This window comes from Exophiala spinifera (assembly GCF_000836115.1).
Source record: "Exophiala spinifera strain CBS 89968 unplaced genomic scaffold supercont1.1, whole genome shotgun sequence".
Taxonomy (NCBI): Eukaryota; Fungi; Ascomycota; class Eurotiomycetes; order Chaetothyriales; family Herpotrichiellaceae; genus Exophiala; species Exophiala spinifera.
In genome coordinates this window covers 2048185-2063697 of record NW_015622513.1, presented here as the reverse complement: position 1 = coordinate 2063697, position 15513 = coordinate 2048185, and the positions used below count along the sequence as shown (strand labels likewise).

The 15513-nt window shown below is 51.2% G+C and overlaps 4 protein-coding genes across 4 annotated transcripts; 2 read left to right on the top strand and 2 right to left on the bottom strand.

The window, feature by feature from the left end:
- Window positions 1-3562: 3562 nt before the first annotated feature.
- On the top strand, window positions 3563-5121 carry PV08_00768 (uncharacterized protein; the record flags this gene model as incomplete). The annotated part of the gene is made up of 3 exons (XM_016375133.1): window positions 3563-3757; window positions 3805-3861; window positions 3910-5121. The coding sequence occupies 3 exons, from the start codon at window positions 3563-3565 to the stop codon at window positions 5119-5121; spliced, it is 1464 nt and encodes a 487-aa protein (XP_016240409.1).
- A 1099-nt stretch (window positions 5122-6220) lies between these two features.
- PV08_00767 (uncharacterized protein) lies at window positions 6221-7741 on the bottom strand (the record flags this gene model as incomplete). Its single annotated transcript, XM_016375132.1, has 1 exon — window positions 6221-7741. One exon carries the CDS (start codon window positions 7739-7741, stop codon window positions 6221-6223), a length of 1521 nt encoding a protein of 506 aa, XP_016240408.1.
- A 1959-nt stretch (window positions 7742-9700) lies between these two features.
- PV08_00766 (aspartate-tRNA(Asn) ligase) lies at window positions 9701-12609 on the top strand (the record flags this gene model as incomplete). The annotated part of the gene is made up of 2 exons (XM_016375131.1): window positions 9701-10433; window positions 10484-12609. 2 exons carry the CDS (start codon window positions 9701-9703, stop codon window positions 12607-12609), a joined length of 2859 nt encoding a protein of 952 aa, XP_016240407.1.
- A 1246-nt stretch (window positions 12610-13855) lies between these two features.
- Window positions 13856-15238, bottom strand: PV08_00765 (uncharacterized protein; the record flags this gene model as incomplete). The annotated part of the gene is made up of 1 exon (XM_016375130.1): window positions 13856-15238. One exon carries the CDS (start codon window positions 15236-15238, stop codon window positions 13856-13858), a length of 1383 nt encoding a protein of 460 aa, XP_016240406.1.
- Between the last annotated feature and the right edge of the window lie 275 nt (window positions 15239-15513).

Below are 15513 nucleotides of genomic sequence, written 5' to 3'. Positions count from 1 at the left end.
CCCAAGTCGGGCAATGTGTCCAGTACCCACGGCCCATGCTCCACGCTGACTTCATACGTCGCATCATCTCAGCCAGACCACTTGCGACGCCGCGGCGCTGGCGGCAACGAATGGGTAGCCCGGCTGATCTAGATCAGAAGAAGTCTAGTCGGTCATCGATCGTTGATTTCTGTCATTTGAAGAGTTTCTTTCTTGCGGATCTGTACGGAAGGTGTATTGAGAGTCGGCCATGACAGAGACCCGAACGACCTTGACCACACATTTGACATCGGCCCTAGCTTGGTGTTTTTCTCCGACATGGCTCCCCAGTACGGTGGAATCAACTAGCGGCCACGAGTACGACGGCAACTTGCCAACCTACGCCCATTTGCTGAAGATGCTTCCGCTGTTAACCTGCAGCTTGCCGTCATCCATGCTCTCCTCCACGCAGCCGCATAGATCTCCTGGTACCTACAACAGCCGATTGCTGGTTTCTGGATTATTCATCTGCCTACACCATCTGATTGAACTTCACTCGAGCCACTTTGGGATAAGACTGCCTATGTCTTTTTTGGATGATTATCCTTGCACATCCAAAACTAAGCGTGGTGATTCCGCCCGGCGCCGGAGAGGTAATCGTTTTTGCGAGAGCGAGATTCAAAACAAAGTCAAGGCCCACAGTTTGATTAAAAGCTTAAGGCTCAGAAATTTCCACTAGTGGAAGACAGGCGAGGAACAAGCGCTGGATGCTCTATAAGTGGTCCTCTCACAGACCCTTCTTGAGCACTAGCCTGGCCAATCCACTGGAACCAAATGGCACAAATGTAAACAACCGTACTGATTGCAGAAATTGGCCACGCCAAATTCGTGAGTTGAAACGCTGGAATCAATTTGAATCAGCCTGATGAGCCATGGCCTCGTTCACCAGCCTTGCAGGCAGATCTCAACCGCAGATCCTGGCAACGGAGATCCATCTTCTCTTGTTTGTTGTGCTGTAGCCTGTATAGTGTGACTTTCCAGGAGAGGCCGCGGATATGTGTGTCGAACGAAAATGCTCACTGTGGAATCTTCTACTGCGCTTCCTTGACGTGCTCGTGGATCAAATTTGCCGCCTTGTGCATGTAACTCGGTGCACATCAGCTTGGGCAATTTTGTTGGTACAGTTCGTCCTTCGTACCAGGCGAGAAATCCTACTTTTTGTGGGATTTTCTCGGCGTCGCGAGGCAATACAGAATGAAGCAAATATCTCTACATACCATCGAGTAAATAGTTGATGTAGACTGTACACCCTAGTCCACACACAAAATGTGGGTAGGCGTTGTTTCAGCGTTGTTTACTCGTACTCCAGACTCATATGGCCCCTGTCTCCGGCACTTTCCCGAACAACAGCTGCAAACCGGTTGCCGTAGCATTCCGAAAGCGTTGGTTCTCGACTCCATCCCTAGAAGCTGCCGCGTATGGACGGCGGGTAACTGAGGGATTTTATGCATGCGACTCCTAGGGATGTGAGCTCGCTGCAGTCGCATTTACAGGCGTATACTTGCCTCGAACGGGCAAGCCGAATAGATCCCTCCTTTCCGTCCTGTCCGGACGGAGTTCTTCTCGCCGCTACTCCAGAGTTCGGGCCTGATTGAGAGGCGGAATGCCGAACAAACAGAAAAACCAACTATCAATATTATTCGTAGCGAGATTCTTGCTACCGACCTCGCAGCCTCGAGAGAAAGTCAACATCGACATTGTTTGTTCAACAACAATGCAGTTCCATTGTTTTGCATCCTCCATCGAGGTTCGATACGAATTCTTTGCCTTCCGGGTGATTCAAGCCTCACATACATTGTGCGGGAACATTCTCTGGGCATCTCGGACGCTGGCGTCTCTCGCGGATTTACCAATGCATGCCCGATGGATGCGCTCTGATTTTCTCACCAGTCGTTATATAACTCTGAATACCAAGCAAAGCTGAACCCGTAGTGAATACGTCCGATCTCTTGACGTCGGCTTAGGTCTGGATTGTCGCACAAGACTGCCCAGACTTTCGGCGTTTTTCACTTGGCCATACGTGCCACAATACACTCATGCTACTGGCGCCGAGTTTTCATGAACGCGCTCGCACTTCAGTAGTTCAATCACACTATCGAATCCAGATGCAGACGTAGATGCACTCGGCTATTATCTTCGTGTCTGGTCAAATCCTCGATACCTGGATCTAAAATTTAGATTACCATCCATGTGAACACTCTCGCATGCTTGGCCGGAGCTAGATTCTCAATCCGGACCTGTCCCGCTGTGTTGCCATCACATTGTCGTTGCGTACTGATACTTTTCAAATTCGCGGAGACAGGCAAGGATAACCGATTGATCGTCTCGCTGACAGTTGTTGGGTTTGACGCCCCCGCACTCAGGGACTGGTCGAGCTTCGATGCAGCTGGCCAGCTATCTTGACAGCTACCTCCGATGATGTGAACGATCAACGTCAAATCGGTTCTGACACCCAGATATGTGTTGCCCAATGGCCGTTACGTGACAGTTCTATCGATCATCACAAACATGCTGATCGATTGCGTATGCCGTGTTCAGAGAGCAACACGTCAAGGCCTGTTCTTTTAAGCTTCGAAGCTCGTCTGCTCCTGCAGCTAAGGCCATTTGAAGCTACGTAGGAGACTTTTGCACTGTGAAATTTCGCTGACATCCTCACGCAGATTCATCAGGCACCTTCAAGTCACGTGCCAAATATAAGACGCTTTCGCCGTCAGTTTTCTTCGGACTACACCTTATTCACAGTTGCGATTCAGACACTTCTGCTAGGACTGTGTTCCATTCTCGAGCGGACCATGGGACAGTAAAGTAATTCATGTCCCATAGGAATGATTGCTGTCGCAACAAACAAACGCTTCCTCTCGAAAATGTGAAAACAACGTTTTCATAGAATCGAGCATATTAGCTATGTGCCGAATTACTCTATGATCGATAACCAACTCCCAGCTTCTATGGATCACAGCCATATATGGCTCACTCAAAATCAAAGACCACTATACCAGGCAAGGGGTACTACTATATTCAAGACGCAACAGGTTGTTGGAGGCTACTGCGACTCCACGCTCGGTATGAGAATCAGCAGCGTTCTCGGTGCAATGGCACTGGTAACACTCACAAAACGGACAGTCTCAAGTTTCTCATTTGTTACTGGGAGAATGTGTCAAGCATGAAGCTGAGTAGCTATAAGGTTGGCTGCTGAGAACAGAAAGGAGAGTCACTTCCTCAAGTCGGATTACGTTGCCTCACAGGTTCTTTCCCAATACCTCCTTCCCTCTCGCACCTACCTTTTTTTCAACATGCAGGTTCGAGAGGCTCAACAAAACAGATGTGTTCTTTTCTCACACTTTTCTCTTTTCTACCATCCTCTCCATCACTCACAGTTTCTCTTTCACTTGTCTTCATCGACCTGCACCAAAGTTCCGCTTGCAGGTTACAATTGCTCGTGCATTCTCTTCATTTGGATCAAAGCACAATCTCTTCAACACGCTGGGAATCACCCCATCGCTCAGTTCACCACGTTTGAGGCTCAACGTCTTCAATCACCATCATGTGGCTCCTCAAAGTCCTTCTCTTCCTCATCATGGTCAATTTCGGGGCTATGACCGAAATACCCATGTGTGGTTCGCAATCATCGTCTTCTCAAACTTCTCACGGCTGTACAATGACCTACACTCCTTACATGGCTCCGCAGATTGGTCCAACCAGCACAGTTTACGGTGCCATCATGACCACCTACTTCTATGTATGTGTCGTTCCCCCGAGATGGTGGCAGTTATTGATCCTAGTCAGGTTGTTGACTGCCACTATTGCACCGTCACCAATCACGAACAGAATCCTGCTCCTCAGGTATGATCGTGTCTCATGAACCCTTTTGGCATCTACTAAAACGGTCAGGGTCCTTTTACAACAAAGACCACAAGCTCTATGCTCACTGTTACTCGGGTTGAGTGCATGCCAGAGACGACTGCAATCACCAGGAGAGCCTACCGTGGTTATGAAGAGGTGGAACAAGCTCATACTCGGACTGCCTCGACTAACAAACTTACTGGTGGTGGCTTGACACACCATCTGCGCCGCTCAAGCTCTGCTGTCACCGGTGCATTGCTTGAGCTTGCAACAACAATCAGCAACAATTCTCCGGATATCCGGCTCCTTACGGGCCCTTCTCAGGAGTCACTGACTGAGATTATGTCAGCCTTGTTTGCTCTCAATGTCGCTGACTCTGGTATGAACCTCACCTCAGCCTGCCAGCAAGTCACAACCACAGAAGTCAGCTACCGCTTATTGGAGTCTGACTTCAACCCTGATCAGGTCAAAGGGCTCATTTGCTGGATCAGTGCCAATGGATACTCCTTTAACAGCACACGGGCCGCCATCATTTCAGCCTTACAAGCTGCCATTTACGGCCTTGAGGTCACTGATGCATTCACCAGTAACAGAACCGAGATCTGTGGCCACCTCGACCTCTTCAACTCCATAGGAGGCTTCCTGGGCATCAACACTAAACAATACCAGGATATCGTCTGCGGTGGCATTTCATCCGAAACCACAACACCAACTCCGTACCCAAGACCTCAGTCTCTCCCTACTGTCGGCCCGTCAGCTTCCACTGGTAGCCCATGGGCCTCAGCCAATAGCTCCTTGACTGGAGGCAATGCCACCAAATGGGAATTAACTTCAACTTCATGGAACTCCAGTGGCACTGCCTTTGCAACTGGCAACCCCTTGGCCTCCACAGGGGCCCCTTGGGTTTCAGGCAATGCTACTACATGGGAATCACCTTCGTGGAACTTCAGTGTCACTGCCTTTGCAACTGGGAACCCCGTGGCCTCCACAGGGTGTTCTTGGGTCTCGGGCAATAGCTCTTTCGTCGTCGAGAACGTCACTACCTGGGGACCGCCCATCTCTTACACGGGAAGTGTTATGAGCTGGCCTGTCAATTGGACTGAGCCAAGTGCAACTATGGGATCTGTTGTTGCGTCGAGCACCCTCGTGGCTTTGAATGAAACAGAGTTGAGAGCACGCACACCACCCAGCCCTACTGCAAAGCCATTCTATCCTGCAGTATCTACTCGAACGCGTCACTCGGTCTTCAAGAGATACTAGAATACACTGAAACCGTCACCAGATTCATCACTATTTCATTGCGATTTGGGCTTGTGCTGGCACACTGTCCAAATTGATGAGTCTGCTGAAGGACCATTGTTGCCGTGGGACTGGCATTGCTATCGAGAGAGAAGGAACTTTACACAACGTAATTTGTATGATGAAGCTTGATGGAACTGGGCTGTGCATATTGTAGACTCGAGTATGATAGATTGATCGAGAGTAACAGATCCATTTCGATTTGAAGTTTACCGTGCTGATAATTTGTACAACCTTTGAAGTGTGCAATATTTTTCACTACTAACTTGGACTGTTCTACTTATGAATAGATTCTGGGACTGGAAACTAATTCACCATGGTTGAGTCGAGAATGTATATCTGTGAAGTCTCCGAGGCGGTATACCCGACACTTGCAAGGGTTTGATCAGGGCTTTTTCTTTGCTGGGCAGGTCTCCAGAGGACAAATAATGCCTAGTCGGAGCGGGTGGTAAACGAACAAGCGGAAAGTGTCTATATGTCTGACGATACCAGAGTAAGGGACGCCGGTAAACAGGAGGCGATCAAGGGGAAAAGGACACGACACTGAACGAGATGCAAACCTGCTCCGTGTGTTCTTTCTCTTGTCTTTTCATTTTCGGGGAATCATGATTCTATTCCTACAAAACATTCCTCATAACGACGTGACTGATGATCATCAGATGAAGCAGCAGCAGCAGCAGCAGTAATCGAATTCTAGCTTCCAGTACGCTCTTCCAGACGTTGCTTTCAACCCGGACCCCGGAACGCCATACCCTGAGATACCGTCATCCTCAAGAAAAAAGTGGTCCCCACAGTTTCAAACGTGATTGATTGGAGGTTAGATCTGACTGGAAGAGAAAGAAAAGACAATGTGACTGTTTCTTTTGGAAAAGGACGAAAGGTGGGACGACATAAAAGGTCCCACAGGCCAACGCTACGAATGCTAACGCTAATGGTGATGGTGATGGTGATGGTATGCCGATGTCGATGTCGGTCAAAGTGAAGGCTGCATATCATGGCAAGTCGATCGAGGACCGTGGGAGAGGCGTAAGGGTCACGGAGTGATGGTGGCGGTGGTCTTCTACAGGGGCAGAACGATGCTCCTTCTTGGTTGTCGCTCAATGATACTGTCGGTGGGATGCAGAGAGCTCATCGAGTTTCCAGGGCCAAGACCGTCCTTGTTCTGGAAGACCTTGTTCAGGTTGATGGCTGACTTGGTGTACAGAAAGTCAACGGCCTTTTGGTCTCGGAACGGGTTGGGCGATTTGTCCCAGCCGTGAGGCACGCGAGGGATGAGTTTGCTGTCGATGTTCTTGCCGAGTCTTTCGAGACGGTCGGCAAAAACCTGCCCCTCGCGCAAGAGCATGTCCCATTCACATAGCCACATTTGGATGTCTTGCGGGAGACACTCGTGGATCATGTGGTCGTGCGCAAGGCCCGGTGAGGCATATGGGCTGCAATGATCGCCGACCACGTCGGGCGGAGGTAGGTACGAGAAATCGAAGAGGTCGGTGAATGTTTTTGGCAGACATTTCTTGGGATTCCGAGATTCGCGAATCTTGCGCGACCGGGACATGGTCCAGTCAAGCAGAGGGTACCAGGCCACGATGCTGCGGATTTGAAGCGGTGTCCTGGTCCGATGTTGGACGAGATTCGAGGTCGATTGCACCGGGGTGACAAAGTTGTAGGTTTCGTGATCGTGTAGGTCATGGTCATGGTCATGGTCATTGGCTTCGGTGTCGCTGTCATCGTGCACCATGCTGCCCATCGTACTCACGGTTTGGGCTGTCGTCGGCCGGGAATCTGCGTCATGCGTCGTGGCGATGAGGTTGCGATGATAGCTGAGTCTGAAAGGAGCTGAGAAGGCTAGGTTTGCGCCCGCGGAGAACCCTGACAGGGCGATGTTGGACTGGTCGATATGGAGCTCCACAGCGTGTTCTGCGACATAGAGGATGGCTTCGACGCAGTCGTCTACAGGTATGGGGAAAGGGTGCTCAGGTGCACGGCGATAGTTAACACTGATGAAGATAGCATTTGTATATTCCATAACCACTCTTGCCCAGTAGCGATCATCTCGTGCATCACCCAAGCAGAACCCGCCTCCGTGGAAATTGATCACCGCGGGGAACCGGAAGTCTGGTTCGTGGTCGAGCATGCCATGGTATCGGGGAGGGAGATAGAAGTATAGTTCAATGGGGATAGTGTCGGTCGGTATCTCGTGCTTGAAAGACGGTCTCGGGGCTCGAGGAGGTGCCCAATCGTGGAAATGCATTCCCAATGTCATCAGAAACCGCCAAAACCGCGCTCTCAATGTCAGTGCCTTGCGTGATGGGATATCTTTGCTAGACAGATGATGCGACATAGACCGCGGTCTTCGGCTGAAAGGCTCGAGTGTAAACGTCTCTGCCAGCATGGTCTCGGGAGGGTCAACGTTCGAAGCACTCTGGAATTCGGCGATGTTGCTGAAGGTGACACTGTGACTCTTTGGGACTCGCAGGCGGTCTGGGCTTTTTGACCGCGCGAAGTCTTTGGCTTCAGTCATGTCGTAGGACTCTGTAGAGGAGTGCTCCTCAGGTCTCGGTGGAGAGTGAGAGGGAGACATCGTGGCGAGGTGTGCGCATCCTGCGGCTATATCATGCGAGAGACGCAACGACAACGGGCGAGGTTCAGCCGAGCGTAAATCAAACCACTCGTTAGCTCGCAAGGTATTTGAGTAGCGAGCAGAGAGGAAGAGGGTGCGATAGCATTCCCGTGCGGGATTATGATTACAATAAAGCGAAATTCGCAGCGACAAGGGAAGAGGATAGAAGAATAGGTTTACCCGATATGGCTGTCATACCGGCCATTCAATGAAACATAGGGGAGTCTGTCTCGTGTTCTCACACTTCGCAAGCGAGCAGCTCAACCAAAATGACGCGTTGGCTTGTGAGGCTGTGGTGATGATGAGATGGGGACTTGGGCAAATCAGACACTGCGGTTCTCTGGCTCCTGCAGGGTCTTGGGAGCCTAAAAGCGCCGCAGGCTTGGTGGCCTTTAACTGGAGTGTCCCCTATCAGAAGCACCGATAGGCTTTGTCTCAAGGGCGAGTTGCCCTCCCAGACTCCCTCTCGGCGCCTAGACGAGCTGTTCACACACTCACCCGCAATGGTATCATGCTACGTTTCCGATCGACGTTTATAGCCCTTTGCCGCTCATTCTCTTCTACTGTTTGATGTCGAGTACCGTCACTGTTGATATCACGCAAAGCTCCAGTCGATATAGAAGACTCTGCTGCATACGCGTCCTCATGCTTGTCTGATGCTTGGCCAAGGGGTAATCGAGGTCGCGGTCGCCGTCACTATGTAATCAGTCATCCAATCGACTCTGGTTGATGACATGACATGATCCGGAAGATCAATTTCGCAGCTTCTGCTTGAGGGGCTGTGTTGCGAGGATGCGCACATACTCCGTGTCTGATTATATAGCTCGCGTACTCCGTATAGTGTCCGCACAGTATTATCTTTCTTTCACCCATCTTGTGTTCTTCGAGCTGGAAATGTCGCGACATTGATTGAGCGCTTCTGAGTCAGCGGTGTTTCATCCAAGCCAGGATTGACCCTTTTCCCTCTGAGGGCGCCGTGCTCGGCCCCCCTTGGACTGACGTTGGACCCAATTTACTGAACGGGATCCCAGCCATCCGGTTACTCAAGTTACGTCTCAATTATGCCACAAGAGACAGCATTTCCATGTGCAGCTACGGTCACAGAGCACTACCGAATACGGTGACTCAGCAACGAATTTTCATGGCACAACTGCCCCTCCAATCCTACGGAGTACTACGACTAGACATGGCAAGCCGCTTGAGGTTAAAAAAGCCACCCAGTGCTTATATACGAGTACGGGATCAATGAGCACAAAGTGGACAGATAGAAATGAAAACGTCACTTATCAGGCAACGAGGACATGGCATCCGATTGGCCCCGGTGGTAGTGTTTTACCCCTCATGACTAAGCGTGCTAACCTTCTCGCTCTCCCGTTAGGATCGTCCATGAGGTGGTTGTCCTATCCGGCCTTGCCGTTCCACCCTCAATCCTCTTCCAACTCCCTCTTGCCCGTAGCTCGCTGTTTGCCTGTGGCCCAAGTATTTTCTTGAATCTTGTGTTTGCGGCCGCATCAGTCAGTGCGCTACTCCCCGCGGTCGAGTTGTTCGCTATCTTCCATCGTTTGCAGGGCGGCCGAGTATACTGCACCAGCCTCCCCGCATCAGCGCAGCCATCAAGGTGTACGTCGGCGCTGACTGGAAACACTTTGCCAAAAGATCATCCTGTCCAATTCCTAGCTCGCAGAGTCCCTCACCTGTGTCCGATTGTTTGGCAAGAAGCCTTGCATGCGAAACACCCTAGTCCTGATATTGATCATCCAGCAACACGTAATCAAGGCATCTTGACAGCAATTCTGCATACAGGAAAAGGGCCCTGTCGCAGCTTCACAGTTCCATCACCTCGCCCCTGTGTGAGACACCTGGTGAAGCTTTCGTTCAATACGCCTGTCTTCGTCGAGTTCAGCCCCGTTGGTCGCAACAATGTCGGTCCTTAAGAAGATCTCGAAACGTGTGCCGACTCTGGGGACTGACTCGCCGCGGGCTAGCGGCGAGTTTTCACCAGTCTCCTCTCAAAGTCCCGGACCTCACCGTCGGTCTCTAGCCCAGTTTCTTCACCTCGGTGACAAAGACTACACCTCCAGCGAAAATGAATCTGACATGAGCGACTTGGACAGCGATGGCTTGAGTAAGAATGCTCAGAAACGTGCCATTGCGAAGCAAAAGAAGAAGGAACAAAAGTCAAAGTTGAGTCTAGAGTCTCGTGATGATTCAGAAGAACGGATCAAAAAGAGATTGGAAGAAGCTGCGAAGACTGAGACGCCCGAGATGAAGGCTCGCTATGGCGAGCTGCCATTGATGCAATCTACCACTCGAGGGACCTCGGAACGCCTCGATATCAGTACCATCACTGAGGAGATGGTTGGACGAGAGATCTCCTTCCGATGCAGATTGCACCATGTTCGTAACATGGGTGCTAAACTGGTCTTCCTCATCTTCAGACAGCAGATTTCCACCATACAGGGTGTCCTCGTAGAGTCGCCGGGCAAGGTCTCTGCAATCATGATCCACTGGGCTGAACATCTCCGCACCGGCAACATTATGCTGGTCAAAGGAGTTCTGCAAAAGCCGCAAATCCCTGTCAAGTCTGCGTCGATTCATACTATGGAAGTCCATGTTACTGACCTCCATGTCATTGTCAAGCGTGATGAGCCTGGTATGTGTCTGTCAGATCCGCCTGTGAAACTCTTACTCACCTTTCCTTAGTCCCATTCTCCGTTCAGGAGGCTGAATTGACCATCTTTGACGATGATCAAAAGGTGGATGGCCGTCAAACTTTGATCCCTGATCGAGTCAGACTCGCCAACCGAATTATGGACTTGCGAACCGCTACCTCGCATTCCATCTTCCGTATCCAAGCCGCCGTGGGTAATTTGTTCCGCACTGCTCTTGACGAACAACGCTTCATCGAAATCCACACCCCAAAACTGCAAGGCGCTGCCACCGAATCTGGCGCCTCCGTCTTCAAAGTTAACTACTTTGGTCGACCAGCTTTCCTAGCACAGTCTCCTCAGCTTGCCAAGCAGATGGCAGTTGCGTCCGATTTTGAACGAGTTTATGAAATTGGTGCTGTCTTTAGAGCCGAGAATTCTAACACTCACCGTCATTTGACTGAATATACTGGCCTCGACTTGGAAATGGCCATTGAGGAGCATTATCATGAGATGATGGATGTCATCGATACAGTCCTGAAGGGTATCTTCTCTGGCATCTATACCAAGTATCGTACCGAGGTGGAAATTATCAAAGAGCAGTTCCCCAGCGAGGATCTCGTCTGGCTGGATGAGACTCCTCGAATTCCGTTCAAAGACGCCGTCCAGCTCTTGACAGATTCCGGTTGGCTCAATGAGGACGGAGAACCAGTCAGCCCACTCGAAGATTTGTCAACTCGAGATGAGATCAGGCTTGGTGAACTCATGAAGGAGAAATACAAGACCGATTACTACATCTTGGATAAATTCCCGAGATCCGCTCGTCCTTTCTACACCATGCCAGATGCCAACGACCCACGGTACACCAACTCCTTCGACGTGTTCGTTCGAGGACAAGAAATCATTTCAGGTGGCCAGCGTATCCACGAGTCACAATTGCTCGAGGACAACATGCGCATGGTTGGCATTGACCCAGACGACATGGCCGAGTACATGGAAGGATTCAAGTGGGGTGCTCCTCCTCACGCTGGCTGCGGTGTTGGTCTCGAACGAATTGTTATGCTCATTCTGAAGTTGGGCAACATTCGTCTCGCCTCACTCTTTCACAGAGATCCCAAGTCATTCCCTGCCAAGCCACAAGTCGAGAAGCTCAGACATCCAGAGGCTGACACACTCAATCCCGTGTGGCGTCAAGAACGCGGCCGAGAGGTTGCAGTGGAAGACCGGAAAATGCCAGATCTCTATGATCTTGTTGCAAACTATGGTGACGCTACATCAACTTCCTGGGGCGACGAACGATACAAGATCTGGCGTCATGCAGACACCGGCGCCGCCGTGGCCTATGTTCCTGAAGGCCATTATGCTATTCTTCCTGGTGACCCACTGTGCGACCCCAGACAGTACTATCGCATCGTTGTTTCTTTCCTTCAATGGTTGAAGAAGGAAACGCGTCTAAAGCCTCTTTGGCTCCTCATCAGTCCAGAGATGGAAGAGGTTCTTGGTGAAAGACTAGGATGGAAGACCCTCTCGTGTGTCGCTGAAGAACGTGTCGATCCACACAAGAAGTCCGCGGAATCAGACCCTGAAGTCGCCAGGAAGATTCGCAAAGCCCAGAGCGACGGTGTCAAGATTACTGATCTTGATCCAAAGGAGCCTGTTCCGGAATCGATTAAGGAACGTGCCAACGCCAGGGTAAAAGACTGGCTTGCTAATCGTAAAGGTACACAAATTCACCTGTCCAACATTGACTTGTTCAGAGACGAGAAGCACAGAAGGTACTTCATTGCCGAAGATAAGGAAGGCAAACTTTGCGGCATCGCCGTAATGGCTATGCTCGCCCCTCGCAAAGGTTGGCAAGCCAAGTACACTCTCGATTTCCCAGGTGCACCGTCGGGTACTATCGAGTACATTACCACCCACGCCCTTGCCGCAGCTGCAAACGCCGGTGTCAATACTGTCACCTTCGGTGGAGGTGCCGCCAATCATTTGACTCCGGGTCATCACATGAGCGGTGCCAAAGTGAAAATGCTGCAGGCTACCTATGATGCTATCGTCAAGCAATTCAACCTTGCAAGAAAGTCCGAATTCAGAGAGAAGATGGGCGCGGTGGCTGATCCCATCTGGATCGCTTATCCCCCACATGGTCTTGGATCTAGAGGTATCAAGGCCATCATGCGGTAAGTATTTCTTTTGTTGACCCTATACGTCCAGTAAGCTGGTTCTAATATTGCATGAACAGATTCTTCCAGGATGAATAAGCACGCTCTTCTTCGGTTGCAGGGGCGGCGCGCCAGGCAAGAGATGGCCAAATATCATGTTTTCATTCTCATCTTTATGTTCCCTGCTCTGTTGTCTTGGCTTACTGATGGAAACACGCACGAACTCACGAAGAGCATGTGGATAGTTCGTCCTCGTACTCCAAGATATTCCTACAACAGTTCATAGTGGAGCGCATTGGTGATAGTGCAAGCAGCTATAGGAGAAAGCCAAGGAACGAAAGTTACGCGCGAAGGGCGATTTTGACACCCGAGCTGGAGCTGGATGAACTGATTGTGTCGCTTGATGGAAGGATGATCACGTTTTCGTTTTGAGACCCCCATGTTCCCCTTCCCTCGCTAGTCGTTTTTATGCATTTCTCAATGAAGACCGATCCACCATACTTTTTCTATTGCGACTTGAATAGCCTATGGTCCCTTTGAGGCCAAAGATATACACGAAGCTATCCTGGAAGAATGTGCGTCTTCGAGTGCTCCGATCCATTGACTGTCTTTTGCGAGAGAAAAGTCCTCGACAGATTCGACGCATACGAAGAGTACCTAGCGTAACATCGGCTGTGACCTACCCCTCGGGGAAGTAAACTAATACCCCATGCTGCTGAACTTTCCCCTTTCAGTCAACGCAGGTGGAAATATGCACCGCATCATCTGCAACCCGGGGACTGTGGTCTAAAGTATTCATGCAGTTGGCCACTCATCATCACTGACCCAGGAGCGGCATTAGGAGACCCATCTCACACTATATCATACACTCACTGTGCAAGAGCCGGCCCAAAAATCAAAGACAATGCTTCTCATACCTATCTGTTCCAAGTGTACGGAAGGCGAAAGTTGCCGGATCATCTCATGGATCTGCTGGCCGTCGTAACTGTAATAACATTTCATTTCACGTCATGATCTCGTTTCTTCAATCATTCGTTTTCGATCCCGATGAAACAAAGATCTAACTACCCAAGCGCTTCCCCTCGGGCGAGCAGTGTGTAAGGTAGGTCAGGATGAGAGCTCATCTGGCTGATCACAGGAGAGGCAAATAACCTCTTTTCCCCGAGGTAGGCTCCATTCTTCTCTCTGCTGCTCGAAGAAACAGTTCTTGGAAGACTTTGTGCACACGGTAAAACGGATGCAGGTGTGAACAATGGCCCCTTCAAAGATCAAGAACTCGTCTTAATGCGCCCACAGCTCGAACACGTCCACCACTGGCTCTCCATCCAATTGCCACAGCCGTGGCACATCCACCCGACCGGCCTGGATTGCGCTTTTGCGTTGGCCTGAGAATCAAACTTTGCAAGTGCTTCCGCGCTTGACAGACGAGGCTTGAGGGTTGTGTGGTCGTGGGCTTTGGACCGGGTGGACGCGGTTGTCTGGGGTTTGGGCCGACCGCGAGATGACACTAAAGGCGGGAGGGCCGGCTGCTGTGCGTATATGGCTGGCCGCTCCGTCTCGCAGGCTCCGCACATGAGGTATTGCATCGGGTTGACGAGAGTGCAAATTTCACATGTCCATGTGTCTGCTTCGGGCTCGGGCTCGGGCTCGGGCTCAGGCTCTGTTGGTCTTTTGATGGATTGTTTGGGGGCATCGGCATCGTCTCGCAAGACATCTCTCTCGGCCTCGTTCTTCTTTGTCTCGCGGAGTTGTCGTTCGATTTGCATTTGCTGTTCACGTAGGGCTTTGGCGTCAAGCGTCTTCGGGAGCATACTCGTCCGCAAGCCTGGTGGGGATGTAGCTCCGCGTATGCCTGCGGGATTCTCTTGACTGGGGGGGAAGTAATCCTTGCCGAACAGCTCACTTTCTTCCTCTTGGATGAGATCGATGAAGGCTTGCATGAGCGCAGCGTCGTTCTCGTCCTGCTTGTCTGCCTTGGTGGTGGTGACCTTGTCCTTCCCCCTTGCAAGCTGGGCCCCTTGGTCCGTCGCGCTGCCGCAGCCTCGTTCGATACGTAAGCGTTTTTCTGCGGCCGCAGCAATGATCTCCCTTGCATTCTGGCCGCGCACGATGCCCTGACCTCCCAGGCGCTGACCACTACCTTTACTGAGATCACGACGCCGCTCGGCGGCGGCACGAGCTTGTCGTCTGATTTCGGTCATCGGGATGCGCCTGCCGCCCAGGCGGTTACCCTTGCCCAGAAATCCCTCGCCCGTGTAGCCCTTGCGGAGGAGAGCCTCGTGCTCGTCACGCAGTTTATCCCACAAGGCATTGAAAGCCTGATTATGCGGGCCGTGGACAATGTGACAAAGTTCGTGAAGCATTGTGTCCAGCACACTCTCGAAAGGGAGGAACTGTGTATCATCACCCGCGTGCCGGAGGCGGAGGCGGATTTTCTCCCCGCCGTTGATGTTCAGCCCTAAGAGGTTTGCTTCTCGAGGGTAGAATTCGGTCAAGACGCCGACACGCCAGTTGCGCTGGCGCATTATCGGTTTGACCATGGAGGCGATTTTCTGAAGCATCTGCAGGGCTTCGCGTGGCCGTGACTTGTCTGATAGATGTTGGAACTCATCGACCAAAGGGTCGAGTTCCGAAGGGTGAGTCACTGTCATTATGACGAGAGACCGCCGGTAGAAAGCTTCTGTACACAAAGTTGCAAAAAGGTTGGGATTCGCTGTACCGGTACCCCTGATTAACTCTCGTTTGAGAATAAATAAAACCGCCAACGCACACCTCCGGCTAAGATATATTTGTCTCCTCCATGCAACAAACCAGGTTCAAGTGACAGACATGCAGAACATTGCAAACGGGTGAAACGCGCAAGACACTGTGCAGGACACCGGGGGTGGTCAGAAGGCACCAGAAACACCAGCCTCTGTCTACGGCG